The 18,077-nt window shown below is 49.3% G+C and overlaps 1 protein-coding gene across 15 annotated transcripts in view; it reads left to right on the forward strand.

The window, feature by feature from the left end:
- Positions 1-18,077, forward strand: part of Cit (citron rho-interacting serine/threonine kinase) — a 172,179-nt gene that overhangs the window by 138,997 nt on the left and 15,105 nt on the right. For 7 of the 15 annotated variants that reach the window (XM_031337593.1, XM_031337594.1, XM_031337595.1 and 4 more), the window contains 15 exons: positions 277-384; positions 2,239-2,401; positions 2,681-2,845; positions 6,047-6,184; positions 6,715-6,895; positions 7,022-7,113; positions 8,097-8,201; positions 8,443-8,612; positions 9,232-9,276; positions 9,705-9,785; positions 9,938-10,073; positions 12,089-12,228; positions 16,083-16,175; positions 17,496-17,604; positions 17,703-17,831. In XM_031337593.1, coding sequence (XP_031193453.1) covers positions 277-384; positions 2,239-2,401; positions 2,681-2,845; positions 6,047-6,184; positions 6,715-6,895; positions 7,022-7,113; positions 8,097-8,201; positions 8,443-8,612; positions 9,232-9,276; positions 9,705-9,785; positions 9,938-10,073; positions 12,089-12,228; positions 16,083-16,175; positions 17,496-17,604; positions 17,703-17,831 — 1,855 coding nt within the window. The remainder of the gene's footprint in view (positions 1-276; positions 385-2,238; positions 2,402-2,680; positions 2,846-6,046; positions 6,185-6,714; positions 6,896-7,021; positions 7,114-8,096; positions 8,202-8,442; positions 8,613-9,231; positions 9,277-9,704; positions 9,786-9,937; positions 10,074-12,088; positions 12,229-16,082; positions 16,176-17,495; positions 17,605-17,702; positions 17,832-18,077) is intronic. The other 8 variants (XM_031337601.1, XM_031337602.1, XM_031337604.1 and 5 more) reach the window with 3 other exon arrangements.

Below are 18,077 nucleotides of genomic sequence, written 5' to 3' on the forward strand. Positions count from 1 at the left end.
CCTCCTCCTCCTCCCTCCCTGCCTCTTCCCTCCTCCTTGGCCTAGTCCCCCTTCCCCAATACTTCTTTCCAGTTGTTACAGTCCTTTGGTTGTTTGATGCCTGTGTTTCTCTATCATTTAATTGCGAGGGGGGGGGCAACATGACCCCTGGATCCATCTTGCTGGCTTTGTGTTTTGTTCTTCATTTCCTGCTTGACTGTTCATGTTCTTAAAGCACCAAATTCAAACAGCACTTCTGTCCACCTCTGAGGCTGTCCTTGTTCCCATGGATTTTAGGTTCTCTACTCTCATGAGAAGGTGAAAATGGAAGGCACTATTTCTCAACAAACCAAACTCATTGATTTTCTGCAAGCCAAAATGGACCAGCCCGCTAAAAAGAAAAAGGTGAGTTGTGGCGCTCAACAGCTGGAGCAGGTGATCTCGCTCCAACATCCGTGTCTCGGTAGATACCACTGTGATGAGTAACCGCAGAAACAGAAGAAAAACGTACATTTTTGTTTATTCTGGGTTGAGAACTTGGTCTAAGTATAACCAGAGTAGCCTTTATCACAGGCGACCATTGATCAAGACCAACAAATAACTCCTCTGTAAGGGAGTGTTGTTTTCTTATGCACCTAAGAGAAGCTGGGATGGAGCAGGGGATCATCTGCTGAGGGAATAGGCATATTCAGAGGTTGAATATTAGGTATGAAGTCCATGTGTCTAGGACTATCATCTGGATCAGGTCACGTGTGTCTTAGAGTTTTAGCAGGTCACATGCCTGGGACTCTAGGGTATGTGTCACCTACATGGGTCTCCGGGAAGCACTCAGGATTGATCTAATCCAGTGCTTTTGTTTAGCTTTAATCCTTTTCAAGACAGAATTTTGCAATGTAGCTCAGGCTGGACTTAAAACTCATAATGGTTTGGCCTTTGGAGCACTGGGATTGCAGGTGTGCCCTCCCATAGTCCGGTGCTGTTAAATGGCTCACGGACACGGAAAGTTGAAATGGCCTGCTTTAAAACTTGACTAGACAGCTGTCTTCACCAGTGCCCCAGCTCTGTTTTGAACTGTAACAATGGATGAAAACCCGCATGAAAAGCCTGCTGTGACATATGAGGCCTTAGATTCAGTCATATGAGGGGTGGTGGGGATGGGTTAGCTGTGGACCGGGTCATATGAAGGTTCCTATGAGGAGACTGCTTCCATAAGCCCAGTCCACAGGCTGCCCAATGGCTGCCGTTCTCATCCTAGAATGGCCAATCCATCTGAGTGCCAGGAAGGTTTTTCTAAGGGCTTGGCAATTTCCTCCCAAGGGCCTTAGCACACTGTAGCAATGACAGCAGCAGTGTTAAGGAAGGGCTTGACAATTTAGAATAGCCAGAGGAAGGGGCCAGCAGACCGATGCCCTCCGCTGGCCTCTGCGTCCCCTGGTTCGCGTCCGCGCTCAGCGGTGCACGAGTGCTTTGAGGCTGTGTCTCGCTGCGCTGGCCACAGGAGGTTTTCTTCTCATACCATGTTATCATGTATTCTTGCTAAAGCTCATGATATTTAACCTTTTTTTTTTTTTTATTCTGGCAGCGGACTATTGTCTGGTTGTGTCCTTGATGTTAGGATGTTTTGTGTTCATTTTCCTGTTAACTGATTTTTTTTTTTTTTTGTGCGACTTGTGATTCCATTTTTCCTCTTCTGTGTACAGTAACTTTCTGTTGGTATTTTTTTTTTTAGTAAGCCCTTTGTTTTGATATCATCTTAGCATTTGTTTTCAATTTTTGCTTTCTTTTCTTAAAAACAAAAAACAAAAACAAAAGCATAACCCTCCCCGTCCCCCTCCCCCATGTCTTGTCACCAAGCACCATGAGACAAGTTCAAAGGCAAGACGGACCTCAGAGCCATCACCACCTCTCCCAGCTCCATACTCCATCCACCCTGGTTACATTTTTTGAGGGGCAAAGACTCTCAGGAAATGGCTGTCCTGTCTTGGGAATGCTAAAGGACGAGGTGGTGGCAGTTGAAGAATCTTTAACCCTCTTGGTGAAAACCTCCGCACCGCTCTTTTTTTTTTTCAGCTGACTGGAATGGGCTGAGGCTCAGCCTCCCCTCCCCCCTCCCCTTCATATGCCATTTCCCCCAAACACACTTACAGTGAGTATATGCCTGGCCTTGGTGGCTTGCTCCTCCTGAGTCAGCTCTCCTTTAGCCTGGGTCTCCGGTACCAGTGTCTAGGAGTTAGGAGATATCTCTGTTTCCATTGCTAGGGTTTATTTAGTCGACGGAAAGAGGACCCTGCTTTACCCACACAGGTTCCTCTGCAGTACAATGAGCTGAAGCTAGCCCTGGAAAAGGAGAAAGCGCGCTGCGCGGAGCTGGAGGAAGCCCTGCAGAAGACCCGCATCGAACTCCGGTCTGCACGGGAGGAAGGTAGGAGCTCTCGGAAAGCCTTCAAAACTATGGAGCAGGCCGAAGACCATTCCCCATGAGACTGGCCAGGACTAGTTCAGCATCTCTATGGGCCACGGGTTTTCATTCCAGGCGCGTTCCCAGTCTAAAAGTTTTGCAGCCTCCTCTGTGTCGCCGGGTTAGCACAACATCTGCCCTTTTGGTCTTGGGTCCTTAAAAGACAGCCATGGGCAACCTTCTCAGTCTGGTGCACTAGGTGGCTGAGCCAACTGAAAGGCTTTGTAACTGGTGTCTCTGCAGCTGCCCACCGCAAAGCCACGGACCACCCACACCCTTCTACGCCAGCCACTGCGAGGCAGCAGATCGCCATGTCTGCCATTGTGCGGTCGCCCGAGCACCAGCCCAGTGCCATGAGCCTGCTTGCCCCACCATCCAGCCGCAGAAAGGAGTCGTCAACTCCAGAGGGTACACTCTTGTCACTGTCTGTTTTCTACTGTTAAAACATCTGAAACCCGGTAGTTTATAAAGAAAAGAAGTCTGTTTGGCTTAGAAATTCAAGAGTGTGATGCCAGCCAGCGTTTTGCAAGGGTATCTCCCTGCAGAGGGAACCACGTAGCCAGACGACATGGCAGCCCAGGTCATCAATGTTCTTGTAAAACCCCAATGCAGTCAGGGGAAGCCTGTCCCCATGACACCTGTCTAAGGTTACTAAAAGTCTCCTTCCCTGTCTATTACCCAGAGTCAACCATTACCACGGCAGCTCATGTTAATATTCAGTCCCATACCTGAGAAGAATATGTTTCAAGTCAGGCAGTGGTGGCACACGCCTTTAATCCCAGCACTTGGGAGACAGAGGCAGGTGGATTTCTGAGTTTGAGGCCAGCCTGGTCTACAGAGTGAGTTCCAGGACAGCCAGGACTACACAGAGAAACCCTGTCTCAAAAACCAAAAAGAAGGAAAGAGAGAGAGAGAGAGAGAGAAAAGAGAGAGAGAGAGAGAGAGAGAGAGAGAGAGAGAGAGAGAGAGTTTCAAAAACATGAAACAGTCTGGTGGTGCACACCTGTAGCCCCAGTACTCAGGAGGCAATGGCTGGCAGATGGCTGTGAGTTTCAGGCCAGCCAGGGCTACACAGTGAGACCCTGTCTAAAAGCAACCACAGTGAACTTGAGAAAACTAACTAAAAGGTCCACTTTTTAGTGGACCTTTTAAAAATCTCACTGACGCTGTCCTGTACCCTGCAAACTATCTTGTCGTTATTTAAAGTACTTTTGTGAGAATGTATTAGATGTGCTGCCTTCTGGCAAAGAACTCAGCAGCATTCCATGTGTGTGTGTGTATGTGTGTGTGTGTGTGTGTGTCCCCTACCAAACCGGACCCGCCACTCACAGGACTTCCTGTGCTTCTAGATGTGGCTGGTGGATGAATTCTTAGGAAATGAATCAGTGGGTGAAATGTTATGGCCACTTCAAATGTGACCAACTAGCAGCCAGTTGCTATGACCACTGATCGTGTAAAGGGTTTCCTTTGTGGTCTCAAAAGTACTATCTCACACAGAGCCTAAAGGACTTTTGAAAAAGGTGAGGAAGGTGGTTTGAGAAACCTTGGGAAAGCAGTGTAGAGCCGCCATTCAGCCCCTGGCTCACTGCCAGCCTTCTTAGGTTGTAATTTTTGATGACACTGCCTTGTTGCTGTGTTTATGGGACACTTTTGTCAGAATGCTTAATTCTAAAAGCCTTCCAGATGAGAGAGAACCATCCCTGGCCAGGTGTCCACTGACAGGTGTCCACTGACAGGTGTCCACTGACAGGTGTCCTGAAGCAGGTTTCTGGGCACTGTGGTTCCCCATTCCCCTCCGGGTGTGTATCATACTCTCTGGGTATTGCCGTGCATTTGTGTCATGTTATGTCACTGACTCCTTACAATATCCCGAGAGAGAGGAAGAGGGACAGTACGGGGAGTAGACCCTAGCAGAGCTGGGCTTGGCCTACATTCTGAGCTTCCCTCTATGTAAAGATGCCTGCGGATCACTGTTGATGGAGAGCTAGTAAATGGGGTGTAAGAGAGGGAATAGAAATGTAAGAATCAGTTCTCCAGACATAAAAAGTTTTGAAAAAAGGTTATTTGTGGAAAAAAAAAACCGGACATAAAAACATTCTTCAGTCAGTTATTAATTTAGTAACAAATTCTGTAGTTCATAATTGCTACTTTTAAACTGAATTCTGTGAAAAGCATTAGATGTATCTTTCATGACTAAATGTTTACAAATAATTAGGGCTGGGCTAGTGGTGCACACCTTTAGTCCCAGCATTCAGGAGGCAGAGGTGGTGACAGGCAAGTCTCTGTGAGTTCAAGATAGCCTTGTCTAGGACGTAATGAACGAGTTCCACACCAACCAGGACTACAGACTGAGCTTCTGTCTCCAGCAGCAGTAGCCACCAGCTTTCCCTTAAATGTCCATAGACACGTGCGCCACCACAGTCGGCGTCTGCAAGGACTATGCTCTTAAAGTAATCATCAGGTCCCAGAGAGACATCTTACTGACTAAACAGATCTAGGCACACACGCAGCGGCTACGGTGATTTACAGCTCATGTTTTTGACAGTTTGATGAAGGTACAACTCACATGCCCTTGTTCTCAGGGCACTCAAGGTGGTCTGGCTGCCCTCTCTCTGACTGTAGGACACCCTGAAACCAAACAAACCCTGCATCTGTCAGCAGAGAGTCTGCCCCCCACCCCACCTCTGGGGACCACTAATCTACTTTATCTCTCTGAGTCTGCCGTTCTCTGTCTCTCAAATGCATGGGCTCATATTCCACGCAGCCCTCCATGACTGACTTACTTTCCAGAACACAGTGCTCTGTGGGTTCCACCCACACTGTAGCATGCCACTGCCCTGCCGGTTTCATTTCTTTACATGGCTAAATAATATTTCACTGTCTGGGTGGTGCACATTGCCCTTATGCCACAGAGGGTGCTTGAGCTGTCTCTGCTTGTTAGCTGCTGTAAGTTGAGCCATTATGAGCGAAGCTCCGTTTTCATGTGGCTGGTGTTTTCTGTCCTCTTTTTGTTGTTGTTGTTTTGGGGGGATTTTTTTGAGACAGGGTTTCTCTGTGTAGCCTTGGCTGTCCTGGAACTCACTCTGTAGACCAGGCTGGCCTCTGACTCAGAAATCCACCTGCCTCTGCCTCCCAAGAGCTGGGATTAAAGGCGTACGCCACCACTGCCCATCCTTTTCTGTCCTCTTGGGCATGAAGCTATGAGTGGAAATTGCTGGAATAATGTATGCACCGTAGTCTATGTATAGCTTTTTTGAGGAACTGTCCTCCTGGGTCCTAAGGTACCACTTTCCATCCCCCTGGGGAAGTGCGAATGATGCCATTTCTCCGAGTCAGTGTCGACCCTGGTTTTCCATTTCTCAGACTCTAGACATTTTAGTGATACGGCACCTTGCTGTGGTTTTAATTTGCATTTTTCCTAAAGCCTAATGACACCTAGCATCTTTTCGGGTTCTTCAGGCCTGCTTTTCCTCTTTGGGGAAATATCTAGTCAAAGTACTGGCTGGTAAGAACCCCTAATAGACTCTTGGAGCCGAGCCTAGTGGAGACCATCTCTCCTGTCCCTTGAGTTCTCTCTTCACCTCCCACTAACCATTTTTTTCCCTTTAGAATTCAGCCGACGTCTTAAAGAACGTATGCACCACAACATTCCTCACCGGTTTAATGTGGGCCTGAACATGCGAGCCACCAAGTGCGCCGTGTGTCTGGATACTGTGCACTTTGGACGCCAGGCATCCAAATGCCTCGGTAAGAGCCACAGCTGTGTGTCTGCTGGACACCTCCATGTCTCCATCTGGAAGATCTATCAGTTGGAGACAATGTTCTAAACTGTCACCCCCAAAGCTTTTCCCTTCAGTGGGAGAGAGGACACTGTTTTCCCTCATGACCCCCACTCAATGTGCAAAATGTTTCCACCGTTGTTAATTTTCAGCCACTTTGTGTCAGCATGGTCTCTCCCCTGCTGGCTTGACCATCATGAAAATGCAAGCATGCCCTACACACACCTCTGTGGGCAGCATAGCCTGAAGCCAGGAACACTGGGCCAAGGGCAGTGGCCCTCTGTGTCCCTGAGGGGGCCTGGCACCTGGGAAAGCATCCAGATGGCTTGCATGTACAGCTTCACTTGCAGTCCTACTGGGGGTGGAGAAGCTCAGGGCCTGGCTGGAAGCCCGCTGCATGTCTTCAGGTTCACTTGCAGTCCTACTGGGGGTGGAGAAGCTCAGGGCCTGGCTGGAAGCCCATTGCGTGTCTTCAGGTTCTTTGTTGTTCTCCTCTAGAATGTCAAGTGATGTGTCATCCCAAGTGCTCCACCTGCTTGCCCGCCACCTGTGGCCTGCCTGCTGAATATGCCACACACTTCACTGAGGCCTTCTGCCGAGACAAAATGAACTCCCCAGGGCTCCAGAGCAAGGAGCCAGGCAGCAGCTTGCACCTGGAAGGGTGGATGAAAGTGCCCAGGTACCTGCGGGGTAGCCTGTGCTCAGGGGGTGCTGGCGGGAGGGTCACAGGAAAGTGCCTTTGAGGGAGCCCTTCCACTTGCTTCTCCATTTCTGACATTTTTCTCATCCATCTTTCTTTCCCCAGGAATAACAAACGGGGACAGCAAGGCTGGGACAGGAAGTACATTGTCCTGGAGGGGTCAAAAGTCCTCATCTATGACAATGAAGCCAGAGAAGGTAAATTAGTCATTCAGGGGAATGTCATTGCACGTGGCTAACCCAGGCCTTCAAGTGTTGGAGTGAAGGCTTTGTTTTTAGTGTTTTGTTTTATTTGTTTATTAAATAATAATTTTTTTTTGGACTGCCTCACAAGCCTTCTCTGCTTTCCCAATTTTCAAAGTTAAAAGCCAGGTGACTTCTCTAAAGGTTATTGGTGCGATACTCAATCTATAGGTCTCCCCCTTGAAGGACCCGCAGGGTGCTGCCCTGAAGATCCCACCTGCTAACACATCAGAGAGCTTCCGCCTCAGTCAACTAGCCCACAAATCCGCAGCGGCGTCAGAAAGTTGACTGTGCCCTTCATCTGACACACTTTATTTTTTTTTATCTTCCCCCTCTGCCTTGTCTGCACCTCCTTCCGTTCTTTGTCCTCGTGCGGCTCTTTACACGCCTCTGCTCTCCTCTCCTCTCTCTGCCCTCCTCTTCTTTCCTCTCCTCTCCTCTCCTCTCCTCTGCCCTCCTCTCCTCTCCTCTGCCCTCTTCTCCTCTGCCTTCTTCTCCTCTGCTCTCCTCTCCTCTCCCCTCCTCTGCTCTCCTCTCCTCTGCCCTCTTCTCCTCTGCCTTCTTCTCCTCTGCCCTCTTCTCCTCTCCTCTCCTCTGTTCTCCTCTCCTTCCTTCCCCTTCTCTCCTCTCCTCTGCTCTTTTCTCCTCTTCTTTCCTCTCCTCTGTGCCCTTCATCTGACACACTTTTTTTTTATCTCCTCCCCTTGCTTCCCCTTCTCTCCTCTGCTCTCCTCTCCCTTCCCCTTCCTGGTCCCTCTTTACTCTGGCTCCTCCCTTCTCCTCCACTCTGCCCTGCTCTCCTCACCTCTTCCCTCCCTTCCTCTCTGCTCCCTTTCTTTCCCCTCCCCTCCCCTCTTCTCTTATCCTCCTTCTCTCTCTTCTCTTGTTCTTGGTCCTGTTCTTTTGTTTTTCTTTCCAACCTTCCTCTTTGCACCAAGCTGGACAGAGGCCGGTGGAAGAATTTGAGCTGTGCCTTCCAGACGGGGATGTATCTATTCATGGTGCCGTTGGTGCTTCTGAACTTGCAAATACAGCCAAAGCAGGTGAGTGAGAACCAGAAGAGCCCTGCCCAGGAGGTGGGCTGGGTTTGACAGATTGAGAGGAGCAGGATGGGGACATGGCAGTTTGCTTTGCCAAGGAGGACCAACTCTGTCCAGTCCCCATCTTAGCGGGAACTCAAGCTGGATGGCTTGATGGGATTCTGATGCTGTGACATCATCATCACTGTTGGGGGCGGGGTGGGGAGCCTCCACAGCCAACCTTGTGCTCTCTGAAATCTTGTAGATGTCCCATACATCCTGAAGATGGAGTCTCACCCACATACCACCTGCTGGCCTGGGAGAACCCTCTACTTGCTTGCACCCAGCTTTCCTGACAAGCAGCGCTGGGTCACCGCCTTAGAATCTGTCGTCGCAGGTGGGAGAGTTTCTAGGGAAAAGGCAGAAGCCGATGCTGTGAGTATGTGACCATGATGTGGGTTTGGGGCTTCTCTGTAGGGTGCATGACTGTAATGGCGGGGGTTCCCCGCCTGGCAAGGTTTCCCGCTTGCTCCATCTGAGAGCCGATGGCCGATGGCTGATGGCATGCGCAGCGAGAGTCATGACTCGCTTTGTGGTGCAGGGCAGGGGAAGCTGCGTTGTCTACTTGGAGCAGCCTTATGGCAGCCTTGGCATTTATAAGGAAGCCCTCCCCCTGTTTACTCCCTGGGGTCCTCAAGTTAACAAGCACTTTGACTGGAAACCCCAGTGCAGATGCCAGTGTGCCAGTGAGCACCTGCAGTCCGGGAAGCAGTACACAGTCTGTCCAGCTGCCTCTGCAGCATCTGCTTTCCGAAGGCAGGTCTGAAATCCTGCTCGTCCTTAAGATGTTGTAAACATTGCTGTGCCTCTCCATCGGCGCCGCTCCCCAGGTGCAGACAGCGCTCACTGCTCCTTGGTGTTTGCCCCACTGAAGACTGAGCAACACTTTCTAGACCCTTAGCAGTGGGAGCGTTCTTCACTGTGAGCCTTCAGAAGAACTGTGTCCTATTCACACATGAGCCTTTTTCTGAAATGTGTGTTGTGTGTACAATAGGCATGTGACCGTACTTCCTGTGAGCGTCAGCCAGTGTGGGTTGAGGTAAAGAGAACTAGAGGCTTAGCTTGCAGAAGAGGACACCTGGGCTTGTGTTCTTGCTGCAGCTGAGGTGGGGAGGGGCCTTCCTAACAGCTCGTTAACCCTCTGCACCTTTATCTACCATTTCCTGTGGCAGAATAGCATTTGTGCCTATGTCACCCAATTGTGTGTGTCGCACCTGCGCTGCAACTGAAGCTAATTAAGGGCTGCACTGGAGGAGAAATTAACAATGACCTGGGGTTTCAGTCAAAAGAAGTGGCCAGAACCTGGGGTCACAGCAGAACACTTGGCCTAGCTTGTGTGAGGGTGTGGTCCACTGTGTGCCTTTGAGCTTGACTTTAGGTTACTATCCCTCTGGATGGCTTGCTTGGTCATAGATAGTTTTAGCTTACTCTGCCTCATCTTTTCTGTTATCTTTCACATATGGAAAGAAATTACTTGGAAACTCTCTGCTGAAACTGGAAGGCGATGACCGGCTTGACATGAACTGCACCCTGCCCTTCAGCGACCAGGTGGGTCTTGTTGGCAGCGGGCATGGGCTGGCTGCAGTCACACACTGTCAGGATGGGGTGGGTTGGGGGATGGGGTAGCTTTGATGCTGTTGAGCTTGGGGATTCTTGAGGTGTCTGGCTCACGTTCTGTCTCTGGACCTCTGCCCCGGCAGGTGGTGCTGGTGGGCACGGAGGAAGGCCTCTATGCGCTGAATGTCTTGAAAAACTCTTTAACCCACATCCCAGGGATCGGAGCAGTCTTCCAAATTTACATCATCAAGGACCTGGAGAAGCTGCTCATGATAGCAGGTAGGAGGCCTAGCACACACAGCCTCTTGGTTGGCTTTTATGGGCAGCACTTGGAGAGCCAAAAAAAAAAGAGTGTCACACTGGAGCCACACAGAGGCAGCCTCCTGGTGGCAGGTTGGAGCAACAATGTCCCTTTGCTGTGTGTCTCTGCTGGTGACAAGCCTCAGCTGATGAGCCTTTGTCCACATTTGGTTCCCTGTCCATGTCCACTTTACCAGCCTGATGCTCTGAAAGAATCTCATACCATTCTGCCATGTGCAGAATGCTGAATCAGCTCTCATTGCTATAATAAAGTGCCCGAGACCAGGATTCTGATGGAGAAAAGAGGTTTATTTACTCCATAGCCTCAGAGGTTCAGAATCCCAAAGGGCATCATGCTGCCTTGGTGAAAAGTTCTCCTTGGCTGCGTGACCTCATGCGGACAGCATGCAGGAGCATGCTGGGAACCACCAGAAACACCACACCAGAAACACTCGATAGTCAAGGCTTGCTCCTTCATAGAGCCTCTCCTGAGCTCATGGGAGCTGCTCTCTGAGGCCTAAGACCTCCTGTTAGACTCTGCACCTACGTCTTTACCTGTTTAATTTTATGTATATGTGCCCTGCAAGGCCTCACAGACTGATTCAAGTCAAACTTTGCTTTTCTGTTTGAGACAGGCTTTCATGTGGCCCGGGCTGACCCTGGACTCCTGATGCTTCATGTGTAGGAATTCTGGGAATATCCCATCAGGCCCTTTGTTCTAGTTGCCTCGGCTCTAGTGTGGGCTGTGACCTCCCAAGAGCTAGCCTCCTGCACACGAGGCACATGATGTAGTTACTACCAGGTCCTTCCTGTGTTCCTGAATGCTCAGACCCTTCCTCTGGATTCATACTCTCCAACACTTTGCTGCACGTTTTTCCTTTCTGTACACATACATTTACTTACTTTTTAATATTTGAGTTAGTTTAGGGATGAACCCCAACCAAGTCCGTCAGCATGTGAACCTGCAGGCCCTTCTGTCACATGTCTATGGTATGCATCTTCTTTTTAACATCATTACTTGTTGGCAGGACTTTTTTTTGGTGTGTGTGTGGGGGGGGGGGTGGTTTGAGACAGGGTTTCTCTGTGTAGACCTGGCTGTCCTGGAACTCACTCTGCAGAACAGGCTGGCCTCGAACTCAGAAATCCACCTGCCTCTGCCTCCCAAGTGATGGGATTAAAGGCATGCACCACCACTGTCCGGCAGGACTTTATTTGCTTACTTACTTAATTTTTAAAGTAGGTGTCCTGGGCTAGCCTTGGACTTTTTATGTAGCTGAGGATGACCTTGAACTTCTGATCCTCCTGCCTCCACCTTCTAAGTTCCAGGTTCATAGGCACCAGCTGCTACATCTGGATTGCTTCTCACCCCTCTGTCTCTCACACCATGGACACGTCTGAGTGGCTGGACCCCTTCATTGTTCCCCAACACATTCTTCCATGTTCTGGGGGCATTGTATGAAATTCTTTAGTTTTTTTTTTTTTCCTGCAAAATTATCCCCATTCCCTAGGAACATTAAAACTGAGAGATCAGTGGCTTTCATTTCAGATCTAAAGCACGGGTTGAGACAATGAACATGCGTGCTGGTCAAGTGTGTCCCTTATCAGAAAATCCAAAAACCTTCCACCCGGTCTCAAACTGGGTATCACCATGGCACTATCAGTAAAAAATGTCTTCCTTGATCTCAGTTGATGGGTCTCAGTCAAAATGAAGGACCCCTCCCCCCAAACTACTGTATAAAAAGTTAAGTGTAAGTCACAGAGCTTTATGAAACACAAAGGAATTCCATGTGTAGAGTTGGGTCCTATCCTCTAGGTATTTCATTTGATATACAGATACTCCAAACTTGGAAGCCCTTCTGCCCCCTCATCTTGGATAAGGGACACCCCCTCGTTTGTCCGCAGAGGCTCCTGTGGTTTTTAGTCTCGGGGAAAGCAGTTGTCCTCCATGTCTTCATTGATGGGGTCCCTGACCACAGCTGTTCCTTTCCTCTCAGGGGAAGAGCGGGCTCTGTGTCTGGTGGACGTCAAGAAGGTGAAGCAGTCCCTAGCACAGTCACACCTTCCCGCCCAGCCTGACATCTCCCCCAACATATTTGAAGCTGTCAAAGGCTGCCACTTGTTCGCTGCTGGCAAGGTAACCCCTCCAGGCTTTTGCTGATGGAATGTTCTGGAAATCAGGCCTCCCTTCTCACCTTAAAAACCAAGTGCCTGAGGACTCTTGGGTTCCTTCTGGTACTGAAGGAATTTGGGTAGATGTGTGACATTGGCTCATTTGGATCCGAGGGAAGTGTCTGAGGAATATGGAAGCCAATGGTGAAACATAGGGTTGCAAAGCGCTAGAGAGCAAGTATGTGTAACGAGCCTCTGCAAAACAACACTTGGGAGGCAGAGGCGGGCAGGCCTCTGTGAGCGCAAGGCCAGCCTGGTCCAACCAAGACCTCTGTGAGCGCAAGGCCAGCCTGGTCCAACCAAGACCTCTGTGAGTGCAAGGCCAGCCTGGTCCAAGACCTCTGTGAGTGCAAGGCCAGCCTGGTCCAAGAGCGAGTTCCAAGCCTGCTGCAGATATGTTATGAGGCCCTGTCTCAAAACAAAACAAATCTGGAAAAAAAAGGTAATTCAACATAGAAAGTGTGTTCCTTACTAGAAAGTTACAAATTCTAAATTATATTTATTTGGCGGTTCCTCGGGTACCAGCCAGGGATCGGCTCCAGAATCACCACTTGCAACAAAGCAAAGATGCAAAGATGCTGCGGCCTCTCTGCTGTGCAGTGATTGGTCCTGTGCTCTCTGCTGTGCCTCGCCCTGCCTCCCACCATCCCAGATGACTTACAGTGCTAGTGCCGGCTGTGCCCTGTACCGTGACAGGATAACGCCAAGACAAAGCCTACAGACCATCAGGGCTGACGGTTGGCGCCCATGCTCGTCCTCTCAGTCTGTGTGGGTTGGTTCTGCAGTGTTAGAAGCCAAGGGTAGAGCCAAGGGTGCAGCAGAAAGCACTCTCCAGAACGAGCCAGCGCCAGTTTTCCTGAATTTTCAACCTGTAAAAATTCAACATAGAACTGGCTGGTGGTGGCACACACCTTTAATCCCAGTACTTGGGAGGTAGAGGCAGGTGGATTTCTGAGTTCGAGGCCAGCCTGGTCTATAGAGTGAGTTCCAGGACAGCCACAGCTACACAGAGAAACCCTGTCTCAAAAAACAAAAACAACAACAACAACAAAAAACAACAAAAAAATCAACATAGAAGCACACTGATCTATCATTGACCTTCTCATCTAAAATTCAACAAGGCTAAGAATATTTACAGTTGTGTACACACATGCGTGTATACTTCTGATAATAGCCAAACGAAGTATTTTGTTTTGTTTTGAGATAGGGCCTTGCTAGCTTTGGCTAGCCTTGACTATGGACTAGACCAGGCTGGATTTGAACCAGAGACCTGCCAGTGTACCTGCTTCCCAAGTAGAGGTGTGTACCACCACACCAGTCTTGAGTCAAGTGTTGATAGAGCCCCTAGTACTATAGGGTTTTTCTGATTTCACCCCTATGTGGGTTCCAGGGGTGGAACTTGGGTCACCTAGCTTGTGCAGCAATCTCACTCACCCGCTAAGCTGGCCCTCTTGCTGGCCCAATGCCTTCATTTTGCTCCTGTTCATTCTGTTTTGTGGGGAGTTGTGTTGCTTTGGAACACGATCTCACACTGTAGTCCAGGTTGGTCTCAAACTCACAGCAATACTGCCCCAGCCTTCAAACTGCCAATGTTGCAGGCATTGCATAGTAACTGCTATGCCTAGTTACTTCATTAATCTTTAAAAAGGAGCAGCTTCCGGCTGGGAAAGGCAGCTCAGCTGCATAAGCCTGATGATCCAAGATTGTCCCCAGGACCCATGTAATGGTTCTATGGAACCAGCAGGATGATGGATGAGTCCCCCTCCTTAGTTAACCCTCTCTAGTCTGTATACCCTAGCACCTCCAGAGACAGCTACCCCACCCCCAGGCTGAGTCCTTGAGCAGTCAGATCAGAGAGAATGTGGGAGTCCAGTTGAGGGGCAGTGACTACCCATCCCCACCTGTAAGCTGGATTCTGTGCAGCTGATTTGATGAACTTGGTGGCTTTTTTGCTCAGAGGACTGAGTTCTACCACATTCAACAGAGTGGATGGTGGGAAGGTAGTCATTTGACCTTCATCCATGCACCATGGTGTGTGCATAGGCATGGATGTACACACACACACACACACACACACACACACACACGCGCGTGCGCGCATGTACTTAAGCACACACTTAATGTTGGAGTCTGTGTCACGGAGTTGCTTTGTCTGTCATTATCTTTTGCCTTTGCCTTTTCTCTTCCTTCATTTAATCTCCCTGACTCTTTTCCCATTATCCTCCCAGTTTCTTATCTGGCTCACTAAGTTCCACAGCAGGGTTATTTTATATTTTTTTCAAGGCTATGCATTGTCCTCTGGCTACTGTTTTAGCTGCACCTTGTATCTGTGGATGTGTATGTTTTTATTATCATCCCATGGATTTTAAAGTTTCTCCTGTGAACAATGAGTTACTTAGAAATGTACATGTTGATTTCCAAAAATAACTTAAAATTATAAATCATTCCTTCTATTGTTTGGAATACTAAAAACCATGTGAAGTGTGCATGTAAATTGTAAAGCCTCATACTGTATTACATACTGTATGTATACTCATACTGTATTACAGCCTCCCCAACCCCAGAAGCAGCATCTCCAGTAATTTACATCTTCCTCTCCGCTCTTCAGCTGCCGACCTTCAGTTTAGGGATCTATGTGCAGTGGATCTCTTTCCAGTCTTGGTGGGAGAGAAAAGCCTGACTGTAGGAGGTAGAAACAGAATCTTCATATAGAACTCCATAGCCACCAACCCGACTGAACCCAAGTGTGTTAGTTCTTGTCTCCATTGGGCTCAGTTTTTCATGGTTCTGTCTGTCTGTCACAGCCCAGAAGGCATGGCAGCCGGAGCTTGGAGCTCAAGGCTGTTGGCTCATACTCATGCATATCAGAAGGCTGAGAGGAATGCTGGCCCTTGTCAGACTCCTTTCTGGCCATATTCAGTGTGGCACCCCAGCCCATTGTTGACCACCCTGTAATGGTCGTTGTTTGTTGCTAACTGGACAATCTAGAACCACCTGGGAGAGAAACCCCTCTACATGCCTTTAGGGATTACCTTATATAAATTGATATGAGCCAGCTTGCCTTAGTTGTGAGCTGGCCCATTCCCTCAGCCGGCACCCTAGATTGTATACCTGAGCAAAGCGAGTTGAGCATGCTCTAGCATGCATGCATTTGTCTCTCTCCACTCCCTCCTGCTCCAGCTTCTGCCGCCCTGTTTTCGATACAGCTGGGAGCTGTACCTTACACTGAGAACCAGGTTAAACACTGTCTTCCATGCATTGATATGTCAGGGGATATGATCACAGCATCAGATAAAAAGCTGAGACTGATAAGCCACTCTGGAAAGGCCCTAACCATGCCCAAGGTGTATGTCCTTAGGGGTTCCAAATCATCAAGCTGACAATAGGAATGAACCATCTCACAAAATTCCCTAGTATCTAACCCGTCACCTTCCTCATGTCACTGTGTCCTCCCCCCACTAAAGGTAATGTCAAAAAAGTCTGTCTCCACCCAAAGGCACATATATATGAATTGTGTGATGTCACGTGGCGCCTAGACCTTCTCTGTCCCAGCTAAGTCAGTGAGTCCCAAACCAGGAGACATTTGGTAATATGTAGACAGTTTTGATTATCATAAGTAAAGGGTGCTCCAGGCATTTGGTGGTCAGGACCACGATGCTCCCATTGTCCTCCAGTATGCAGGTGGTCCCCACCTCCATCACAGAAAATGATCTGATCCAGAATGTCTCTGGTGCTGAGGCTGAGACCTTATCTAGTTTTGTGCAGAGGTATAGCTAGTGCTGGTGACAAGTTCTCTTTCTTGCCCCCATGGCCTTCTAGATCGAGAACAGCCTCTGCATCTGCGCCGCTACGCCGAGCAAAGTCGTCATCCTCCGCTACAATGACAACCTCAGCAAGTACTGCATCCGCAAGGCAAGACGACAGCCCCCCTCCCCCTGGGGTCCATTGTGCTGTGTTGAAGATGGCTTGTGTCTGGTCCTTTCTGCTCTGTGTAGAGCGTGAGACCTATCCTTCCTGGAAGAGCCCAGAGCCTGTGGTAGCTACAGTATCCGCTCTCTCTTTACTTCTGTGTGGGAACTGCCCAACAGAGTCAGCTTTCTGAAGGTAGATGGAGGAGATGCCCCTTTGAGCTGACAGAAAGCAGCTTTGTCTTAGAAGTCCCAGGCAGTGTCTGTCTTGTCTCCATCCTGGAGGTTTCTGGCGATAAGGGATAAGCCAGCACTGACTCCATTTTGTCTTGTGATCAAGGGTCTGGTTCTCCTCAGGACAGAATGCTTTATGGGGTGACCACTGTGTGGAAGGGAAACATTCCAACCTTTAGCTTCGCCTCCCTTCTGGAGACGGTGTCTGCTGTCCCCAGACGAAGTGTGTTGTAACGTGATAAGTCTGGCTCATGCCTGGTCATGCCATGATAATACCAGAGTGAAAAGGGAAATGAGTTGTGTGTCCAGGTTGTTGGTGAACCGCTGTCCCTGTGGGCTTGTTAGCCAGTGCTTCTCGACCACCGGTGTATCAGGGATGGAGCTGGCCACTTCAGGGTTTTCTGATTTCTGGGCAAGAGCTGCCTTTCCCTGTCTAAGGCTCAATCTACCTTTGATTTTTCCTACCACCTCATGGGAGCATCCGGCATTTCTGTTTCCTCAGACTTGGTATGCAACTGATGGATACATTTTCTGTAAGATACATTTTCTGTGAGGGTGAAGATTAAAGTTTGAACCATTGGCTTCAGGCAAACAGGATGCCTGGCCATCACTTTAAGAAAGCATGCTGGTTATGTTTTGTTTTAATGATACTAGGATTAGCCTAGAAACAACTACACATAATTAGGAGGCAGTTAAGACAGGGATGCAGTAAAATGCTGTGTGGATAATACAGCCTCAAATTAGAAACCAGCAAATTACAAGCCAGCCTGAAGACACTAGGCTAGGTACCCCGGCTGCCCCAGGTCAGTAGTTGATGCGAGATTCCAGCCCTCTGCTCCTGTGAGGACACATTGTTACTGTTTTGCCTGTCTATGGAAAGGGCATTTCTCACCCACTTGGGAGCAGCAGTTCCACCTTGTTTTTTCAGGATGCCAGGCTGGGGTAGAGCAACTTGAATGAGGTACCATACAGGTCTTGGGTCACCCTGGCATGCCGTAAGAGGCTTGGCTAGAGCCTCAGGCAGAGACAGAGCAGCAGAAACTTGCATCCGGTTTCATCTCTGTCCCTCTGTGCCCCTCACTCACCTCAGGAGATAGAGACCTCTGAGCCCTGCAGCTGTATCCACTTCACCAATTACAGTATCCTCATTGGAACCAACAAATTCTATGAGATCGACATGAAGCAGTACACTCTTGAAGGTATGGCTGCCGTCCTCCATCCTCTTCCCCACCCCACGCAGCTTGGGCCCTGCGGAGGGCGGCTCATCCCTGAAGCCTCACCTGGCCTGCCTTCACAGAGTTCCTGGACAAGAACGACCATTCCTTGGCACCTGCTGTGTTCGCCTCCTCATCCAACAGCTTCCCTGTCTCCATCGTGCAGGCGAACAGCGCCGGGCAGCGAGAGGAGTACCTGCTGTGCTTCCACGGTAGGTCCCCAGCCAGGACTGTGCCTTTCCCTTGCTCTGCAGGGTGGGTCTTGCCAAGGGGATGGAAAATGTCTACCCAGCATCACGGATGTCCACTGCGATTCTCTTCCAACCAGCACAGTGGCCCGGTCATCCTGATGTTTCGTTCTTGCCTTCCCTCCCTTGTTTCCTGTCAGTCACCGTCTTCCTCTGATTTTTACGACCTCTTGCTTTTTTTTTTCCCTTTTAATTTTTTCTTCATTTTTA

Source organism: Mastomys coucha, unplaced genomic scaffold (genome assembly GCF_008632895.1).
Source record: "Mastomys coucha isolate ucsf_1 unplaced genomic scaffold, UCSF_Mcou_1 pScaffold22, whole genome shotgun sequence".
NCBI classification, from domain to species: domain Eukaryota; kingdom Metazoa; phylum Chordata; class Mammalia; order Rodentia; family Muridae; genus Mastomys; species Mastomys coucha.